General features: G+C 40.8%; 1 protein-coding gene and 1 long non-coding RNA gene across 2 annotated transcripts in view; one reads left to right on the top strand and one right to left on the bottom strand.

The window, feature by feature from the left end:
- The window catches only part of LOC122438322, a 43819-nt gene that overhangs the window by 16980 nt on the left and 8368 nt on the right, over nucleotides 1-18471 (top strand). The gene's annotated exons all lie outside the window — the stretch shown is intronic.
- LAMB4 (laminin subunit beta 4) overlaps nucleotides 12242-18471 on the bottom strand; it is a 102946-nt gene continuing 96716 nt past the window's right edge. Inside the window, 1 exon segment of the mRNA XM_043463060.1 lies at nucleotides 12242-12381. Coding sequence (XP_043318995.1) covers nucleotides 12242-12381 — 140 coding nt within the window.

Below are 18471 nucleotides of genomic sequence, written 5' to 3' on the forward strand. Positions count from 1 at the left end.
AACACTCAGTGTTGAAAAGCTGAAAACGGACTTCCCTGGTGGTCCAGGTGTTAAGAATCCACCTTGTAATGCAGAGGACACAGGTTTGATCCCTGATTGGGGAACTAAGATCCCATATGCCGAGGAGCAACTAAGCCCATGCACCGCCAACTGCTGAGTCCGCACATTCCGGAGACCATGTGCCACAGCTAGAGAGTCCATGTGTCACCTTGAAAGATCCTGCATGGCTTCCTAGCAGTCACTAGTGGTAACGAACCTTCCTGCCAATGCAAAGGACAAAAGAAATGTGGGTTCGATCCCTGGGTCAAGAAGATCCCTTGGAGGCGGACATGGCAACCCACTCTAGTATTCTTGCCAGGAGAATCCCATGGACAGAGGAGCCTGGTGAGATACAGTCCACAGGGTCACAGAGAGTCAGAGAGTCAGACACAACTGAAGTAATTCCACACGCACGTAATGCAATGAAGATCCTGCATGCCACAACTAAGACTCAACTCAGCCAAATAAATAAATATTGAAAAAGAAGAAAAAAGCTGAAAACCCTCCTGCTAAAATCTGGAACAAGACCAGGAAGCCCACTCTCATCTCTTATATTCAATATAACATTGGAAGTCTTAGCCATAGCAATCAGACAAGACATAAAATGTATCCAGATTGGAAGGAAAGAGGCAACATTGTCATTATGTGCAGATGACATGTACTATACATAGAAAACCATAAAGACTCCACACTAAAACTAGTAAAACTGATAAATGAATTTAGCAAGGTAGCGGGATATAAGATTAACATATAGAAATCTGTTGCATTTTTAACACCAACAATAAAGTATCAGAAAGGGAGTATAAAAAACAATCTGTTTGAAAAATTGCACCCTGCCCTCCTGGGACTTCCTTGGAGGTCCAGTGGCTAAGAATCTACCTTCCAGCCCAAGGGCCTTGGGATTGGTCTCTGGTTGGGGAACTGGATCCTGCATGCCTCAGCGAAGATCTCTCAAATCACAACTAAGATTTGGTGCAGCCAAATAAATATTCTAAAATAATAATAATAAAAAAAATCACACCCCTCCCAATAAAATACTTAGGAATAAACTTGACCAGGGAGGTGAAAGAATTAAAGATGTTCAAAGAAATGGACCCTGGTGGTCCAGTGGTTAAGAATCTGCCTGCCAATGCAGGGGAAACAGGTTTGATCTCTGCTCTGGGAGGATTACACGTGCCATGGGGCAACTAAGCTTGTGCACCACAACTACTGAAGCCTGTGTGCCCAGAGCCCAGGCTCTGCATCAAGAGAAGCCTCTGCAGTGAGAAACCCAAGCAGCACAACAAAGGGTGGCCCTCACTCTCTGCACCAAGAGGAAGCCCAGATATAGCAACAAAAACCTAGCACAGCCAAAAACAAATAAAGGAAAATTTAAAAAGAAATGGAAAGGTATCCCATGCTTTTGGATCCCAAAACGGGCAGGCCTAAACAGATGTTTCTCTAAAGAAGACATACAGACAGCCAGTAAGCACAGGAAAAGTTGCTCAACATCTCTAATTGTTAGAGAAATACAAGTCAAAACTACAATGAGGTACTATTCCACATCAGTTCTAATGGCCATCATTAAGAAGTCTACAAGCAAATACTGACGATGTGGAGAAAAAGGTACCCTCCTACACTGTTGGTACAGCCACTATGGAAAACAGTATGGAAGTTCCTCAGAAAACTAAAAATAGAATTATCATCTGATCCAGCAATCCCACTCCTGGGTATATATCCAGACAAAACTATAACTCAAAGATACATGCATCCTTATATTCACAGCAGTACTATTCATAATAGCCAAGACATGGGAGCAACCTAAATGTCCACTGACAGGTGAGTGGATAAAAATGTGGCATATATATACAATGGAATCTACTCAGTCATAAAAAGGATGAAATAATGCCATTTACAGCAACATGGGCACAACTAGAGATGATCATAGTAAGTGAAGTCAGAAAGACAAATACCACAATATCACTGATATGTGGAATCTAAAATATGACACAAATGAACCTATTTATGAAACAGAAACAGAATCACAGACACAGAGAATAGACTGGTGGTTGCCAAGGGGTAGGGGTGGAGTGAGAGGTTGGGGTTAGCAGATGTAAGCTATTATATACAGAATGGACAAAAACAAGGTCCTACTGCTTAGCACAGAGAACTGTATCCAATGTCCTATGATAAATCATAATGGATAATAATATAAAAAAGAAAAATGTACATATATGTATAACAGAATCACTTTGCTGTACAGCAATAATTAACACAACATTATAAATCAATTTAAAAAAGAAAAAATGTGGACTAATTTAGATAGTCACTTTGACAGAGGTAATAATAATCTGGATGGCTATTTGGTTACTATACAATTCTAGAAAATTTTATATCACATAGAACTAATGCTTCCAAACAAGTAGTTCTTTTAGTAGTTAGATTTACTTTATTTTCCTACATAATTAAATGAATTCTTAAAATAGATATCACAGTAAATTTTTTTTTTGTACATAAGATCTTAATTCCTTGATCAGGGATTGAACCCATGCCCTCTGTAGTGGAAGCATGGAGTCTTAACCACTGGACCACCAGGGAAGCCCCCTGACAGTCATTTTACATCTTTCCCCATAAGAGGTCATCTCTTCCATTGGTAGATTTTATTGTTTGAGGTTTTGTTTTTTTTTTTTTTTTTTTTTCGCTGCTGTTGGTTTGGTTCATTTTTTAACACTACTGTGAACGTCTTGTGGGCTAAATATTTCAAAGTCTTCATTGCAAGAAAGTACCAGTCCTCAAGATTAGATATTAATTCTTAGTGTCACGTTGGGATGAATAGAGAGAGCTTTGAAATGCATTATCCTTAATCTATTACTACATAGTAAACATAAGATAAAATGCAACCAACCATCATCAACAGAACTACGATGGCTGGGACGGAACCGAGTGAGACACCACTGTAACTCAGCTTGACTGTTAAAGAAAACCACAAATTCTACCACCATGAGGAAAACACTGTGCATTTCCATACTTTGTGATTAATGTGTTTAATACAGATTGCGGAAAGTGGCTTCATGTAACAGAGTTTGTTCAGTTATCAGGCTGACTCAGAAGTGTGTTGGTAGAGCCTTCTAGCATGGCACTCATAGAATTTGATGAGTAAGGTTAAAGGTTATATGTAGGCTTGAATGAACTTCCTTACAAAACATGGACTCACAGACAGAGAAAAAAAACTTAAGGTTACCAAAGGGGAAATGCAGAGGAAGGAGGGATAAATTTGGAGCTTGGGATTAACAGATATACACTACTATTATAAATAAGATAGATGACCAACAAGGACCTACTGTATAGCACAGGGAACTATATTCAGTATCTTGTAATAATCTATAATGGAAAAGAATCTGAAAAAGAATATATATATATATACACACACACATATATATGAGTAACTTACTTTGCTGTATACCCGAAATACTGTAAAATCAACTATACTTCATTTTTTTTTAAAAAAGATTATATATAGGTTCAAGTTATTCCCCAGAGAAGAAAAAGCTAGGTGCTGGCAGGTGAGCAGGTATTAAGAGAAGTTCTGTTTTGGCTGCTTTATGTTGGAGAGGGAAAAAAAAGTGCTCCTTCTTTCACTCTCACAAGAGAGCAGAGGGCTGAGGGCAGGAAACATGAAAGAAGAAACAGGGGACCTTTCCTGATAAACTGTGAGCTGGCAGCTCCTTACTTAAAACCTGAAAGCTTATAATGGAAAATGCCTGCAAGAAATTTGACCAAAGTTTAAAAACTGCTCACTTTCTGAAGCACCAGAATCAAGGCTGGGAAAGAACTTTTAGTTAAAACATAGTGAATTTTTGCAAAGTTCTCTTCAAGCCTGTTTAGGGAGGAGTGTGGCACAGGGGTGGGGAAGAAGCAGGGGCTTGTGTGTGTGTGGGGGTGTCTGGGAGGAGTGTGGGCGGGGGGAAGGGTTTGTATGCAGGAGGGTTTGATTAGGGATTACTCAGAAACTCACCAATTCTAGTTGTATTTATTAATATATAAATTTTCCATATGTCTTTTTTTTATGCATTTTTTTCATTTATTTTTATTAGTTGGAGGCTAATTACTTTACAGTATTGTAGTGGGTTTTGTCATACATTGACATGAATCAGCCATGGTGCATATGTCTTAAGCATCTATAAATGTATAAACTTTTAAGTATTTGATATTTATAAAATTATGTTTTCAAATGTGTCCTTTAGTGTTTTATGCTTAGTTACCTAATGCGATCCATTTCTGGGCAAAGCCTGCACAAGTGAAAAGGGGAGGCTGTCCTTCCTGGCTCAGTGGGCTCTGCCTGGGAAGCGTGCTGCTGCCTGTCTGGGAGGCCATGACCTTCATTTGGGAGTGGCTCACCCTCATTTCAGGCCCTGTGACTTGGAAAATGGCAACAGTCTTGTAAACACACGTACATGGTAGGAGGAAAAGAAGCGTGACCAACTGCAAAGTGAAGAGACTAGATTTTGAGAGGCAAGAGAAGGGGGCCTAAGACAGCGTGTGAGCTTGGAGTGGGGGAGGAGTCTGCAGAGCATTTTCAATAGCTGCCCTGGAGTTGGGTCACCTAATGAGAGTGGTAGAGATGCGGGAAAGATTTCTTTTGTCTTATGTATTCTATTCCCGTGTGACATTTTCCCTTCCAAATATGGAAGCAAAGATTTGAATTATACTCTGTAAGACAGCATGGAAAAACTGAACGAACGTTTTGGCCAACCCAATACCTGTTTAGAGGGTTGAACCATATGGTGAGCTAGTTTCATATTACAGTTGAAAATTTTCTAATTCATCGGTGGTCTACAGAATGCCTGACTTGCAACGCTTTGGAGTCAGTTTATGGAAATAACATGTAAGTGGACAAGTTAGTGTGTTCTGCATTATGCCAAGTTCTATAAGGGACATAGAAGTGACTGAAGATATACTCTGTGTTCTTATGGAACTTACTATTTGGCTAGACAGGTAGAATTTATCAGCCAATCTGAAAAATAAGAGAACACTTCAGAAAAAGGGCTTTGAACCAGACTAGAGACAGAGAGATCTTTAGGGCAAAGTGAGCTTCCCTTAAGGCAATGTCAGGTTTGGAGAAGAGAGAACAATCGAGGTTTCAAGCGGGGCAATACTACGGGAGCAATGACAGTCAGGAAGGGAAAAGGAAATGTGACACATATAACACGGCAGAGAGTGTCTTAGAGCAGGGCTCCCCAGCCTCCGGATCTAACGCCTCAGGATCTGAGCTGATGTCATAATGATAGAAAAAGTGCACAATAAATGTAACGTACTCGAATCATCCTGAAACCATCCCTGGCCCATGGGAAAATGGTCTTCTACAAAACTGGTCCCTGATGCCCAAAAGATTTGGGACTGCATTCTTAGAGGATTTCAGTCACATCTCACTCTTCTCAAAGCCCATTCATTTGAATTGGCTCTGTGACCCTGGGATGGCGGGGGCGGGGGGGGGGTAGGCCAGGTTTATTTATTGACTTTTTAAAGATGAAAAAAATGAGGACTTGAGATTCAAGAGACTATGAATCCCCTAGGGTCATGTAGGGGACATATCCGGATTTGCATCTATCATTTGACCCTTGGTCCCCCGTCCCTATAATACAGGGCAGAGAGGGGGCAGCTGTAGCAGTTTGGACAGAATTTAAAGTCCCCTTAGGACCCTTACGGCTTCCCTTGTGGCTCAGCTGATAAAGAATTCACCTAGGGCTTCCCTTGTGGTTCAGCTGGTAAAGAATCTGCCCGCAATGCGGGAGACCTGGGTTTGATCCCTGGGTTGGGAAGATCCCCTGGAGAAGGGAAAGGCTACCCACTCCAGTATTCTGGCCTGGAGAATTCCATACAGTCCATGGGGTCACAAAGAGTGAGACATGACTGAGTGATTTTCACTTTCACTTAGGACCCTTAAGATACTAATAAGGATGTTGGTTCAGCTGCTTTAACCGAGTTCAAAACCCCAGTACCATAAATAGGACTTTGCTTTTCTATTGCATACAAGCTCAAGTTGGCAGGTAGTCCAGGGGAGTCAGGTACAGGCAGTTGTAATCCACAAGGTCATTGGCCCTCTCTGTGACCCAGGAGGCTGGGCTATCTGGACACATCAGCTTGGTCCCTCGGTTCAGCTAATGGGAAGCACTAGCAACAGATTAGACTTGGGATGCGGGGAGTGTGACTGCAGTGTGTTTGCGCCCCAAAGCCCTCTGCAGATCGTCACAGCTGGCTGCATTCTTTAATCAAAGATTACAGGTCCTTTTTTGTTTTTTTATTTTTTTGGGGGGGGTGGGGAGTGGGTGCTGGTGGTGCATGCCTTCAAGCTTGCAGGATCTTAGTTCCGCAGCCAGGGACTGAACCTGGGCCAGGGCAGTGAAAGTGCTGATTCCTAACCACTGGACCACCAGGGACGTCCCTATAGGTCATGTTGAGGGCCCCTTCTACACACTCCATTTTAGTCTACAGCTTTAACCCTCTGTCTCTCAGCTCTGACCAAAGCTGGCTATAGCCCCCTGACTGGTGCTGGACGTGGGATGCTATCCTTTATGGTTTTCCTCCTCCCTGTCCACATCTTTGTCAGCAGTTTCCTATTAAACTGTCTGGCTCATACCCTTGTCTTCTGCTGGGACCCTGACCAGCACAACCTTCCAGGAACCCAAACTGCTTCTACCGCCTTTCACCAGTGTTATTCTCATCTACACGGTTACTTCTGACTCACCACATTCTGGCCCAAGTGAAAAAATAAACAGAAGCTGTATTCATTTCCTATGGTTGCGGTAACATAGGGCTTAAAACATAGGGCTTAAAACAACATGACTCTACCTTGCAGTTCTGTGGGTTCAAAGTCCAAGACAGGTCTCCCTCGGCTAAAGTCAAGGTGTCACACGTTTGTGTTCTTTTCTGCAACCAGTGGAGGAGAACTCCCTTCCCGGTTGTTTCCAGCTTCTAGGGTGCCTTCCCTCCAGCTTCGAAACCACCAGCGTCAGCCAAGACCTTCCCCGGCTGGCGTCTCTCTCAAGAGCCTTTATGATTACATTGAGCCCACCTGGGTAATCCAGGCTGCTTGCCCGTGTCAAGATCAGCTGATTAGCAGACTAGCACCTCAATTCCAACTGCACTCCTAATTTCTCTTTGCCATACAATATATGTATTACAGGTTACAGAGATGAGGATGTGGACATCTTTTGGGGGTCATTATTCTGCCTATCCCCTGGAGAAAGAAATGGCAACCCACTCCAGTACTCTTGCCTGGAAAATCCCATGGACGGAGGAGCCTGGTAGGCTACAGTCCATGGGGTCGCAAAGAGTCGGACACAACTGAGCAACTTCACTAACGACCTAACCTATTCTGCCTATCAGTGGACGAAGAGCTTCCTTTTTTAAAAATTGAATTATAGTTGATTTACAATGTTGTGTTAGTTTCAGGTGTATAGCAGGGTGATTCAGTTACACATATATGTATACATCTATTCTTTTTCAGATTCTTTTCCATTGTAGGTTATTACTAGATACTGAATATAGTTCCCTGTGTGATATAGTAGGTCCTTGTTGTTTATCAGTTTTATACATAGTAGTTTGTATTTATTAATCCAAAGTCCTAATTCATCTCATCCTCCCCTCCCTTTCCACTTTGGTAACCATAAATTTGTTTTCTATGTCTGTGAGTCTATTTCTAAACAGCTTCCTTTTACGGTTGTATCCTTAAAATCACACTCATCTGACCAACATCCTGTTGGACAGAATTTAGTCCAAAGGTCACATTGAACTCCAAGGGAGGTTGAGAAATATAGTCTAAGTAGGCAGCCCTGGGTCTGGTTAAACCATGGAGAGTTCTATTACCAAAAGAAAGAAGTGGGGTAATGAACAGCACTTTGTAGCCTGCGCCCTATATCAGGCTCCTTTGTTCTTGCCAGGTTCTACTTTCCGTTTCCCTTCACTTCATCTTGCCCCCTGGTGCTTTGGCTAGTTGCCAAAGCCCTGAGCCAGCCTTTACCTGGAATTGTAGTTTCTAATGTAGGAAAAGACACGGAACTATTTCCTAAATGGACCATATTGGATACCTCATCATCAGTTATCTCCTGGTTGCCATAATGATTTTCGTGATCTTCATATTGAACTCATAGATGAGCTGTAAATGTTTCTAGCTGGTCTTTGGTAACAGGGTTTCCTCACACTTACTAGCCCACCCACGTCCTGTGTGACCCACCCAGCCCATGGTCTAGCACCTTGCCTTACCTCCCACATCCAGCATCTTAGATCCTATCTGCCTGCCCCTGTTATTGAATCTTCTAGTCTGTCTCAACTGATCTGGTCACTACTCCCAGTAACTTTGGCTCCTGCCCTTCCCCTGACCCCTCCTCTTGATGTCAGAATTCAGCTGAGCTTTCTCTGTGTGGGTCCCTCATACATCAACAGACCTCCAAGTGCTGGGTGGATGATTTAGGAAAGTATTAGAAAAAATTATAATAGAGGCAAAGGAAATTGATACATACTGATGCCTGTAAGCATTTTATAGGAAGAATTAAAATGTATCTTCTTCTAATCATATTTTCAGTTGACTATCACCTATGGGTGCTTTACATACTCTAATTCTTTTTTGGCTACTTACATCGAATTATCTTTCTTAGACAGGAGGCTGAGCCATGCCTTTTATCAGGAAAGTTGATGAAGCACTGCTTAGGCAGAATCCATGGATCTAAAATCAAGAGTGGAAATATATGTGATGCTCCTCACAATTATGCCTAAATGACTCTAAGGCAAAATTTTACTTTCTGTACCCATGACATTAGGCTCTCGTCTCTAATGAAGTGTGTTTTCACTTAATGACATAATAGTTGTTCTCCTGAATTGGAATGCATACCAATTTCCAGTTTTTCAGGGTCCTCATGCTAAATGATAAACAGGTTGCAAAAAATGGGGTGGGGGGTGAGGGTGGATTATAATAATTTCAATTGGATCTTGATTTTTAAAGGGAAATAGAGCTGTTGGGACACAGCGGCTAGAATCTGGACAGTCTAGTCCTGCTCTGTCCCACGGAAAAACATAAGAGCATTCTCCCCTATTCATGCAGGACCTTCTAAGACTCAGAATCCTCAGGAAAGAAGGTTTGGGTGATTCTACCTGGCAAAGAGATGTTTGCTGAAGACAGAGCATAAAGAAAAATCAGAAATCCCAACTACAACTTCTTGAGTAGTTATAAAAATGAAGACTGTGACCTCCATCTGTGTTTCCCAATATGTGATGTTTTATACTTATATTTTGTATAATAAGATACAAAATATATTTAACTTTTTAATCTATTGCCCCACGCCTGCTATTCTGTACTTAGCATATGTTGGTGGTGAAATTTTTTATTTTGATTATGAGTTCAGTACATCAAGACAGACTTACAACAGGAGTGGAAAAGAAATGGAGTTCAGCTGGAGACCCAGCTTGAGAGCTGGAGGCACTGAATGTGTGATGGGGGACCTTGGGTTGGTTCCTCTGAAGACATGGGACGTACTTTCAGATGGCTGAGCGAATGCAACATTGTGTTTGGTGGAAATGCTTGTGTTCTAGAAGAAAAGATGGGATGAAGAATGTATTATGGTATTAGAAAGCCAAAGAGGTAAGCTAGAATGGAAACCTGTGATTCTTCATTGCCTGGCAGCAAAATTCTTCTTACTCTGGAAGAGTTCAAAGATAGATGGAGGCCAAATTCCTTTTCTACTACCAAAGCCCAAGGGGGCAGACATTTTTCTCTTCTCACTCCCTGGCAGCCAGGGCACATGAAAAGGCTCAGTCAATTGGACACTTCCACCAGGGATGCTGAGTCATGAGAAAGTGACTCAAGGTGCACAGACAGTTGGAAATGAACAGGATGGTGGAGAGTGTCTATCAGGGCCAGCCTGACCTGAGTGTCACCTGAGGTGTGATCTTGAATATACGTCCAGATGCATAATTGTCCTTGGGTACATTTTCTCCAGCTGTTTCTTCATTTTTTTTGGCCTATATCTTTTTGGTAAAATTCCCTTTCTGCGTGATAAACTATCATTGGTTTTCAGCATTTGCAATCAAGGCAACTCAGACTGGAAAATATCATAGCATTTGGATTTCTTTTGCTGTTAATTATTGGATTTCTTTCATTTTACCATAAGTAGTGCTTTGGTGGATTATCCACAAAACTCCCCCTCCCACCCCTGTGTTTAAGATTTTTTTCTTAATGTACAAGTTTCACTGGTCTTAGGTTAGATCTTGCTATGCATTGTCAAATTACTTTGCAATTTATAAGAGATACTGTTTTCACTGAATCTTTGTCTTGGTCACATCTTGTACAATGGATACAGCAAGTAGTAGAAGTGAAGATGATTTATCAGACATTACTGAGGAATGAGATTTTCCACCAATGTACATTTAAAAAAAGATAACCAAAGCTTATTATTTTCAACACCAAAGTTTTGAAAGCATAACCACTTTTTAATCACAATCTGTCCAAAGTCCATCACATAATTCCTAACCTCATCAAGCTGCAATCCCTGGAGGCCCACAGAAATGATGGGTTTATCTTTGCCTTTGCACTCACACTTGGTGACCCAGATCACAGTGCTTTAGTCATGACTGGGGAATTTTCAATCTCTCCAGAACTCAACAGCCTCCTCTTTAATCCTTTCTTTGCTCTGTGGCCTGTTACTTGTACATCTGCCCACGGAAAAGGTAGAGCAATTGATGTGGTTATTGCAAACAGATCACCATGCTTGCAAAATTAAGTCTAGCATTTCTACTAAGTTGAAAGTCAGTATCCCAGTGGGAAAGCTGGAGCATGTTCCACTCTCTATATTGGGTAGAGATATTTTGTGATAGCTGTGTTCTTTGACTCTGGCTCATTCTGTGTGCCGTTGGTGGAAATTTCCAAAAGTCCAAGTGCTAAATGTGTGAAGGATTACAATCATATATTTCAAGAGAGATTTCTGGGATGGATGTTTCTGTAGAAAAGTTTCATCCTATTCTTCAGAATCACCAGGGAAACTGTGATTTTCCTTGGTAACCTACATCTAAAGAAATTTCATATTTATATGTAATCATAAAGCCCCTTTGTTGAATTTTTAAATCCATCTGTTAAGAGTCAGCCGTTAATGGAAATGGTTCCAGCTGCTTTTTCTCTGTCATACTGATGTATGTTATTTCTTATTCACAAATGTGGGGCCAAATTCCCTTAAAATAATCCCTCTGAAGGAGAGCTTTCACAATGTGCTGTATTATATAACATACATGCAAAACAGGTTAATATGAAATAACAGGTCCATTTTGAAATGAAATAATCTGAAACTAAACAATAATATGATCACTAGTCTTTTTAAAAAAGCAGATTTTTACAGCAAACATGCTAGCAGACAACTTATGAAAAGTAGCTCAATATTTATCTTCCTTCCTCAGTATTCCAACATTAGAATATTGTTCTAGTGTCATTTGGGGAAAACAGAATCCTTTGGTTGAGAGAATGAATATATAGGAAAGTGGGTGTAAAAACAAGTTACATTTTGAATTGTATGCATTTTATTCAGGATAGAATAAGAGTTTTAGAGACAAAGCATATCCAAAAAAAATATAGGACAATCTAGTAGATGCCATCCATATTTATGCCATTCTAGTATTAGAGATATTGGTTTAATTTGTTTAAATTTATTTATTTTTATCTTATTGTGTTAACATTTAATATGAGATTTACACTCATTGCTTTTTAAGTGTATAATATGTTATCACTGACTATATGTATAATATGCAGTAGACCTTTACAATGTACTCATCTTGCTTAATTGAAACATCTTGCCTGTTGATTAGAACTCCCCATTCCCCCAACGCCAAATGCTGGCAACTTATTTAACACTTAGGTCACTGGATTGAAATGAGTATAAATACTTATTTTAAATTTACACTTGTAACATGCAAGTCATTATTTTTAAGCTATGAAAGGAAAGGAAGGCGAAAACAAAGTTTCCTGAAATTAGAGATGATCTCTTTACTCCTCCATTTCTATTCCACACGGAGTGGCATTTCCTTGGCCAGGCTTTACTCCCAGCCATGCCGGGCTAGGAGAGGACTCAGAGGAGGAGGAAGAAAAGGCTGGCCATTCGTGCTTCTCAGCTTCAGCGCAGCTCCTCAGGTTTGCTCATCAGAAGCCAGAAATGAAGGCACACATGATTTTGCGCTTTAACTCCACCTAACTGTAGCAGGTAGCATAGTTATCTTCTTGGTCGACAATTTCATTTTTAATGGCAATGACTTGATCTTCCAACTGTTTCAGCTGATCAGCTTTTTCTTGTTTACTAAGATTCAAAGCTTGGATCTTCTTTTCCAAATCTTAAAGAAGAAAATGGATGAAATGTTTAATTAGGTCCCGTTTATTTTTGCTTTTATTTTCATTACTCTAGAAGGTGGATCATAAAAGATCTTGCTGCAATTTATGTCACAGAGTGTTCTGCCTGTTTTCTTCTAAGAATTTTTATAGTATTCAGTCTTACGTTTCGGTCTTTAATCCATTACGAGTTTCTTTTTGTATACGGTGTTGGAGAATGTTCTAATTTCATTCTTTTACATGTAGCTGTCCAGTTTTCCCAGCACCACTTATTGAAGAGATTGTTTTTTTTCTCCAGTGTATATTCTTGCCTCCTTTGTCATAGATTAGGTGACCATAGATGCATGGGTTTATCTGGTCTTTCCATCCTGTTCCATTGGTCTATATTCTGTTTTTGTGCCAGTACCACATTGTTTTGATTACTGTGGCTTTGTAGTATAGTCTGAACTCAGGATGCCTGGTTCCTCCAGCTCCATTTTTCTTTCTCAAGATTACTTTGGCTATTTGGGGTCTTTTGTGCTTCCATTCAAATTAAATATAGAGCTACCATTTGATTCAGCAATCCCACTCTTGGGCATATATTTGGAAGAAACCAAAATTTGAAAAAAATTCATGCATCCCAATGTGCATTGTAGCACTATTTACAATAGCCAGGACATGAAAGCAACCTAAAAGTCTATCAATAGACAAATGGATAAAGAAGGTGTGGTACATTTATACAAGGGAGTGTTGTTGTTTAGTCACTAAGTGTTGTCCAACTTTTGTGACCCCATGGACTGTGGCCCACCAGGCTCCTCTGTCCATATTATTTTCCAGGCAAGAATACTGGAGTGGGTTGCCATTTCCTTCTCCAGGGGATCTTTCTGAGCCAGGGATCAAAACCATGTCTTCTGCATTGGCACTTGTGTGTGCTAAGTTGCTTCAGTCATGTCTGACTCTGTGCAACTCTATGAACTGTAGCCTGCCATGCTCCCCTGTCCATGGGACTCTCCAGGAATGAATATGGCAGTGGGTTGCCATGCCCTCCTCCAGGAGATGTTCCCAACCCAGGGATCGGACCAGCATCTCTTCTGTCTCCTGCATTAACAGGCAGATTCTTTATCACTTAGCCCCCAGGCATGCCCACAAGGGGATGTTACTTAGCCATAAAAAAAGAATGAAATAATGCCATTTGCAGAAACATGGATGAACCTAGAGACTGTCACAGTGAATGGAGTAAGTCAGAAAAAGACAGATATCATGATACCCCTTATATGTGGAATCACAATATAGAAACAGTCACACACATAGAAAACAAACATGGCTACCAAGGATGAAAGTGGGGGAAGGAAAACTGGGAGACTGGGGTTGACGTAAATGCACCTCTATATATAAAATGGAAAACTAATAAGAACCTACTGTATAGCACAGGGAACTCTACTCAATACTCTGTAACAACCTATTTGGGAGACGAATCTGCATGTTTATGTATAACTGATTCACTTTTCTCTACTGTAGAAACACAACATTGTAAATCAACTATACACCAATAAAAATTAATTGAAAAAGAAAATGGATTAAATGATTTCTATTTGATAGATTACTCCTAGATACCCCATCATACAAAACACAGGGATTTATATTTCAGTTAAGGGCATATTTAGTTTTGTGGTTTGAGACATAAATCACTTATTTTCACCAGATTTCTCAAGGTTTTCACTCAAGTCAGCAGATAAATTGGTATTTTACTCTAAAGAGAAATAGATTTCATTAGAAATGAAGAGAGATGATGTGCTTTGGTTGGATACAGTGACTTTGTATTTCCAAAGGCTTATTCTTGCTATTTTAACTTCACTTTTTACACAAGCTTCCCAATTTTTCAGTAAAAAAGCCTGAAGACATTTTTAAAGACATGTATATTTCTTCATTCCTCTCTGATACTGAAGTCCCGGAACAGTAAAAGCAAAGTAATGCCTTTCACTCTTATCCATCCTTTCATCTTATCTATGATTGCATAAACCATTCACACACCCATTCATGAATTCATCCATACATGCATCCATCCAAGCATTTACTTATCTGTTCTTTATCCAACAAATACTTGGGAATTATAGTAAACCCTAACCAGGAGCTCATACAGTAGTGGATGAAAGAGGTAGAAAGAGCTACAGTTAACAGTGTGAGGTGGCCTTTAGAAAAGACACTGACCTTCTTTAGTGGAACTTCTAAAAGAAAGAAGTAAGTGTTTCACTTCACTTGGTTGTATCACATGTGGATACTCAGGTTGTATCACATGTGGTTTGGGGTTACTGTCAAACTAGCATGTAGCATGTGTTTAGAATAACAAGCTAGACTGCTGAAGAAATATGAAACTGTCTCATGAACAAAAGTTGAATTAACTGGTTATGCTTCAAATGGAGAAAGAAGATTCAGGATATGTACTATAGATATTTTCAAGTACTTGTGGGCAGAAAAGCAGAGTGTACAGGTTTGGTCATCCTGAGGACATAGTATAAAACCAGCACATGAAAGCTCCATGAAGGGATTTTGTCTGAATATAAAGAACTTTCCCTGGTGGTCCAGTGGTTAAGACTCCATACTCCCAAGGGAGCATGGGTCTGATCCCTGGTTAGGATCAAACATGTTGCAAGGCACAACCAAAAAACAAATGAACAACTTTCTAGTAGTCACAGCAGTTCAAAGACTAAGAAGCTGCTATGATAGGTGATGAGCATTCTATCAATCACTAGAAACTTCCACATACAGGTCATTTGGGATTGAAGAGGGGTTTTAGCATTAGAAGACTATTTGTTCTGAGAGAAAAATACTAATAGATCCTGGTGTTTCTACCAAGTAATTTAATAAGAGCATGCTGGATACTCTTCATTTGCCCCACCAGATCCATTTCCCATCCTGCCTGTCCTGGAAAGCCAGCCTCCCTGGATGACATCACCTGGCTCCCTTGACCTCTGGCTTTCAGTCACACTTGGCTGCCAGGCGGTTCTGAGAAGTGATGGGTGCGGGGGAGGGGAGTGAGCAGACTGCATCCCTGGGGAGCAGCAGAGTTCTGGCAGTTCTGCCATCTTTTGAGTCCAGCTCCTGCAAGGCGGCCTCCTCCCTTCTGCCCCGGTGCTCCCAGGGCTGCTTTCCAGCACTCACACTCCTGCTTCTCATGGTTCCTTCAGGGATGCTAATGGCTTCTCTGCTGGTCACCCAGGACCTCCATGCCCTTGTTGATGCCCTTAATTCCTACGCTTTAACTCTAGTGCCTTCTAACAAGAAATATAGCCTATTTACTTTCTCCCCTCAAACCAGGTCTAGCTTTCTTTGCCAGATGCTTGGACCAATAGAAAGTGGAAGAAATGATGTTGCTGGACCTCAAGAGACTTGTGCCTTCGACTTACTCTAATGGAACCCTGTAACCACCAGGCTGTCAAGCAACCTGAGCTGAAAGACCTGGTGGGGAGAGGCACAGCCAATCCTGGGCCCTGGCAGACCTACCAGTTGACCCATCAGCCAAAGCAGCTGCTTGAGTAATACCACAGGAGAGACCCACAGAAAAACAGTGCAGGCTTGCTGTTCTAAGATGCTAAATTTGGGGAACAGTGTTTGTGATGTGATGAATAGATAACTGAGACAACTCTGCTTATAAACACATGATCCAGAATTGCATCCAAGTGTTTTCATTTCTTGCTAGGATCCTGACTGACACAAAGCTCTGCGGAGGGATCTTGGCTGTAGACTGGGGCCCACTCTTCACTCTCTTCACTTTGACCTCGTCAAGTTAAGTCAGGGCTCCTTTCTGGAATCCCATGGGCCTCTCTTCCTAACAGATGGAATAGAATACAACCTTTGTGGTTCAGCCTGTTCCCAAGTGGCAGAGTTGGGAAGATGGCCAAACCACCATCTTATTTTCCTATCTTGTTGAGTTGTGAGCACAGCTTTAAAGTGAGAAGAAAGAAAGAAGTAGAAGGCATTATTTTCGGTCTCTCTGAGTAGATGTCCCCTGACTTAAAACTTCTCTTCCAACTTAATTTCAAGAACTGTGAAAGTTTTAGTCTATGCGGGAAAGTGAAAACAATGTGGACACTGACATAAATTATAAGACAGAAAGGATTCTCCCTGTGTTTTTGTTCCCATAACAAGGACCAAGGTCTGGGAATAACAGAAACTGATTCTTCATGGTATCACCCTTGGAGTTCAAGGTAAAGAAACATTTGTCCTTTTGAATCTTAGTATTTATTTTTAAAATTATTAGGAAAATACTGAAAATGAAAAGAAGCTCACTACTTTTAAAACAATTCTACAAATGTAAAAAGTAGTGTTTTCCTCTTCACCCGCCCCTTCCCCAGAGATATCCAACAGTAAGAGTTTGGTGTTATTTTTCTTGACTTTGGCCCACACTGATGTTGCATTTTCATTTTTTTTTCATGTCATAGCACAGATATAAACGGTTATAGGGCCAAAGACTCATTTTATAATCAGTTCAGTTCAGTTGCTCAGTTGTGTCTGACTCTGCAACCCCATGGACTGCAGCATGCCAGGCTTCCCTGTCCTTTACCAACTCCTGGAGCTTGCTCAAACCCACGTACATTGAGTCAGTGATGCCATTCAACCATCTCATCCTCTGTCATCCCCTTTTCCTCCTGCCTTCGATCTTTCCCAGCATCATGGTCTTTTCCAATGAGTCAGTTCTTTGTATCAGGTGGCCAAAGTACTGGAGTTTCAGTTTCAGCATCAGTCCTTACAAAGAGTATTCAGGATTGATTTCCTTTAGAATTCAATGGTTTGATCTTGCAGTCCAAGGGACTCTCAAGAGTCTTCTCCAACACCCCAGCTCAAAAGCATCAGTTCTTCAGCGCTCGGCTTTCTTTATAGTCCAACTCCAGTATCCTTGCCTAGAAAATCCCATAGACAGAGGAGCCTGGTGTGCTACAATCCATGGGGTCACAAAGAGTCAGACATGACTGATCAATTAACACACACACACACACACACTCATCCATACATGACTACTGGAAAAACTATAGCTTTGATTAGATGGACCTTTGTTGGCAAAGTAATGTCTCTGCTTTTTAATATGCTGTCTAGGTTGGTCATAACTTTTCTTCCAAGGAGCAAGTGTCTTTGAATTTCATGGCTGTAGTAACCATCTGCAGTGATTTTGGAGCCCCCAAAATAAAGGCTCTCAGTGTTTCCATTGTTTCCGCATCTATTTGCCATGAAGTGATGGGACCAGTTGCCATGATCTTAGTTTTTTAAACGTTGAGTTTTAAGCCAACTTTTTCACTCTCCTCTTTCACTTTCATCAAGAGGCTCTTCAGTTCTTCTTTGCTTTCTTTTTTTTTTTTTTTTCTTTTTTTTTCTCTTCTTTGCTTTCTGCCATAAGGGTGGTGTCATCTGCATATCTGAGGTTAGTGATATTTCTCTCTGCAATCCATTTTATAATAAAGAGGCCCTTATAAGTGAGGAGTTTCAGTTATTTTAATATTCTGAGAGTTACTTATATTCCAAATGAATCTGGTTAACGTGAAAGCATTTGTTGTTGTTCAGTTGCTAAGTGGTGTCTGACTCTTTGATCTCATGGACTGCAGCACTCCAGGCTTCCTTGTCCTTCACTATCTCCTGGAGCTTCCTTAAACTCATGTCCATTGATTAGATGATGCCATCCAACCATCTCTTCCTCTGTCATCCCCTTCTCTTCTTGCCCTCAATGTTTCCCAGCATCAGGGTCTTTGGGAAACAATAAATACAACTAGCAGTCAAACTGGACCACTCATCACTTGATATTTCTTGATGATTTAGAGGTGTTTCAGGACATGATGACTGCCCAGAACAATAGTCAGTATCAGCTGCGGGAAAGGAGGCTGATTAACTTCTTAATTATATGTGTTCTGTGTTTACATAACTATGTATTGACTTAACCTCTGATGTCTGATGGAAGCTAATTCTTTAGCCAAAGTGGTCTATGTTTTTCTTGGTTCCTTGGCTTTTATTTATTTAAGTTAATTTTTACTGGAGTGTAGTTGCTTTGGGTTTCCCAGGTGGTGCAAGTGGTAAAGAATCTGCCTGCAATGCAGGAGACACCAGTTCGATCCCTGGTTGGGAAGATCCTC

The sequence above is a fragment of the Cervus canadensis genome, chromosome 3, assembly GCF_019320065.1.
Source record: "Cervus canadensis isolate Bull #8, Minnesota chromosome 3, ASM1932006v1, whole genome shotgun sequence".
Classification (NCBI taxonomy): domain Eukaryota; kingdom Metazoa; phylum Chordata; class Mammalia; order Artiodactyla; family Cervidae; genus Cervus; species Cervus canadensis.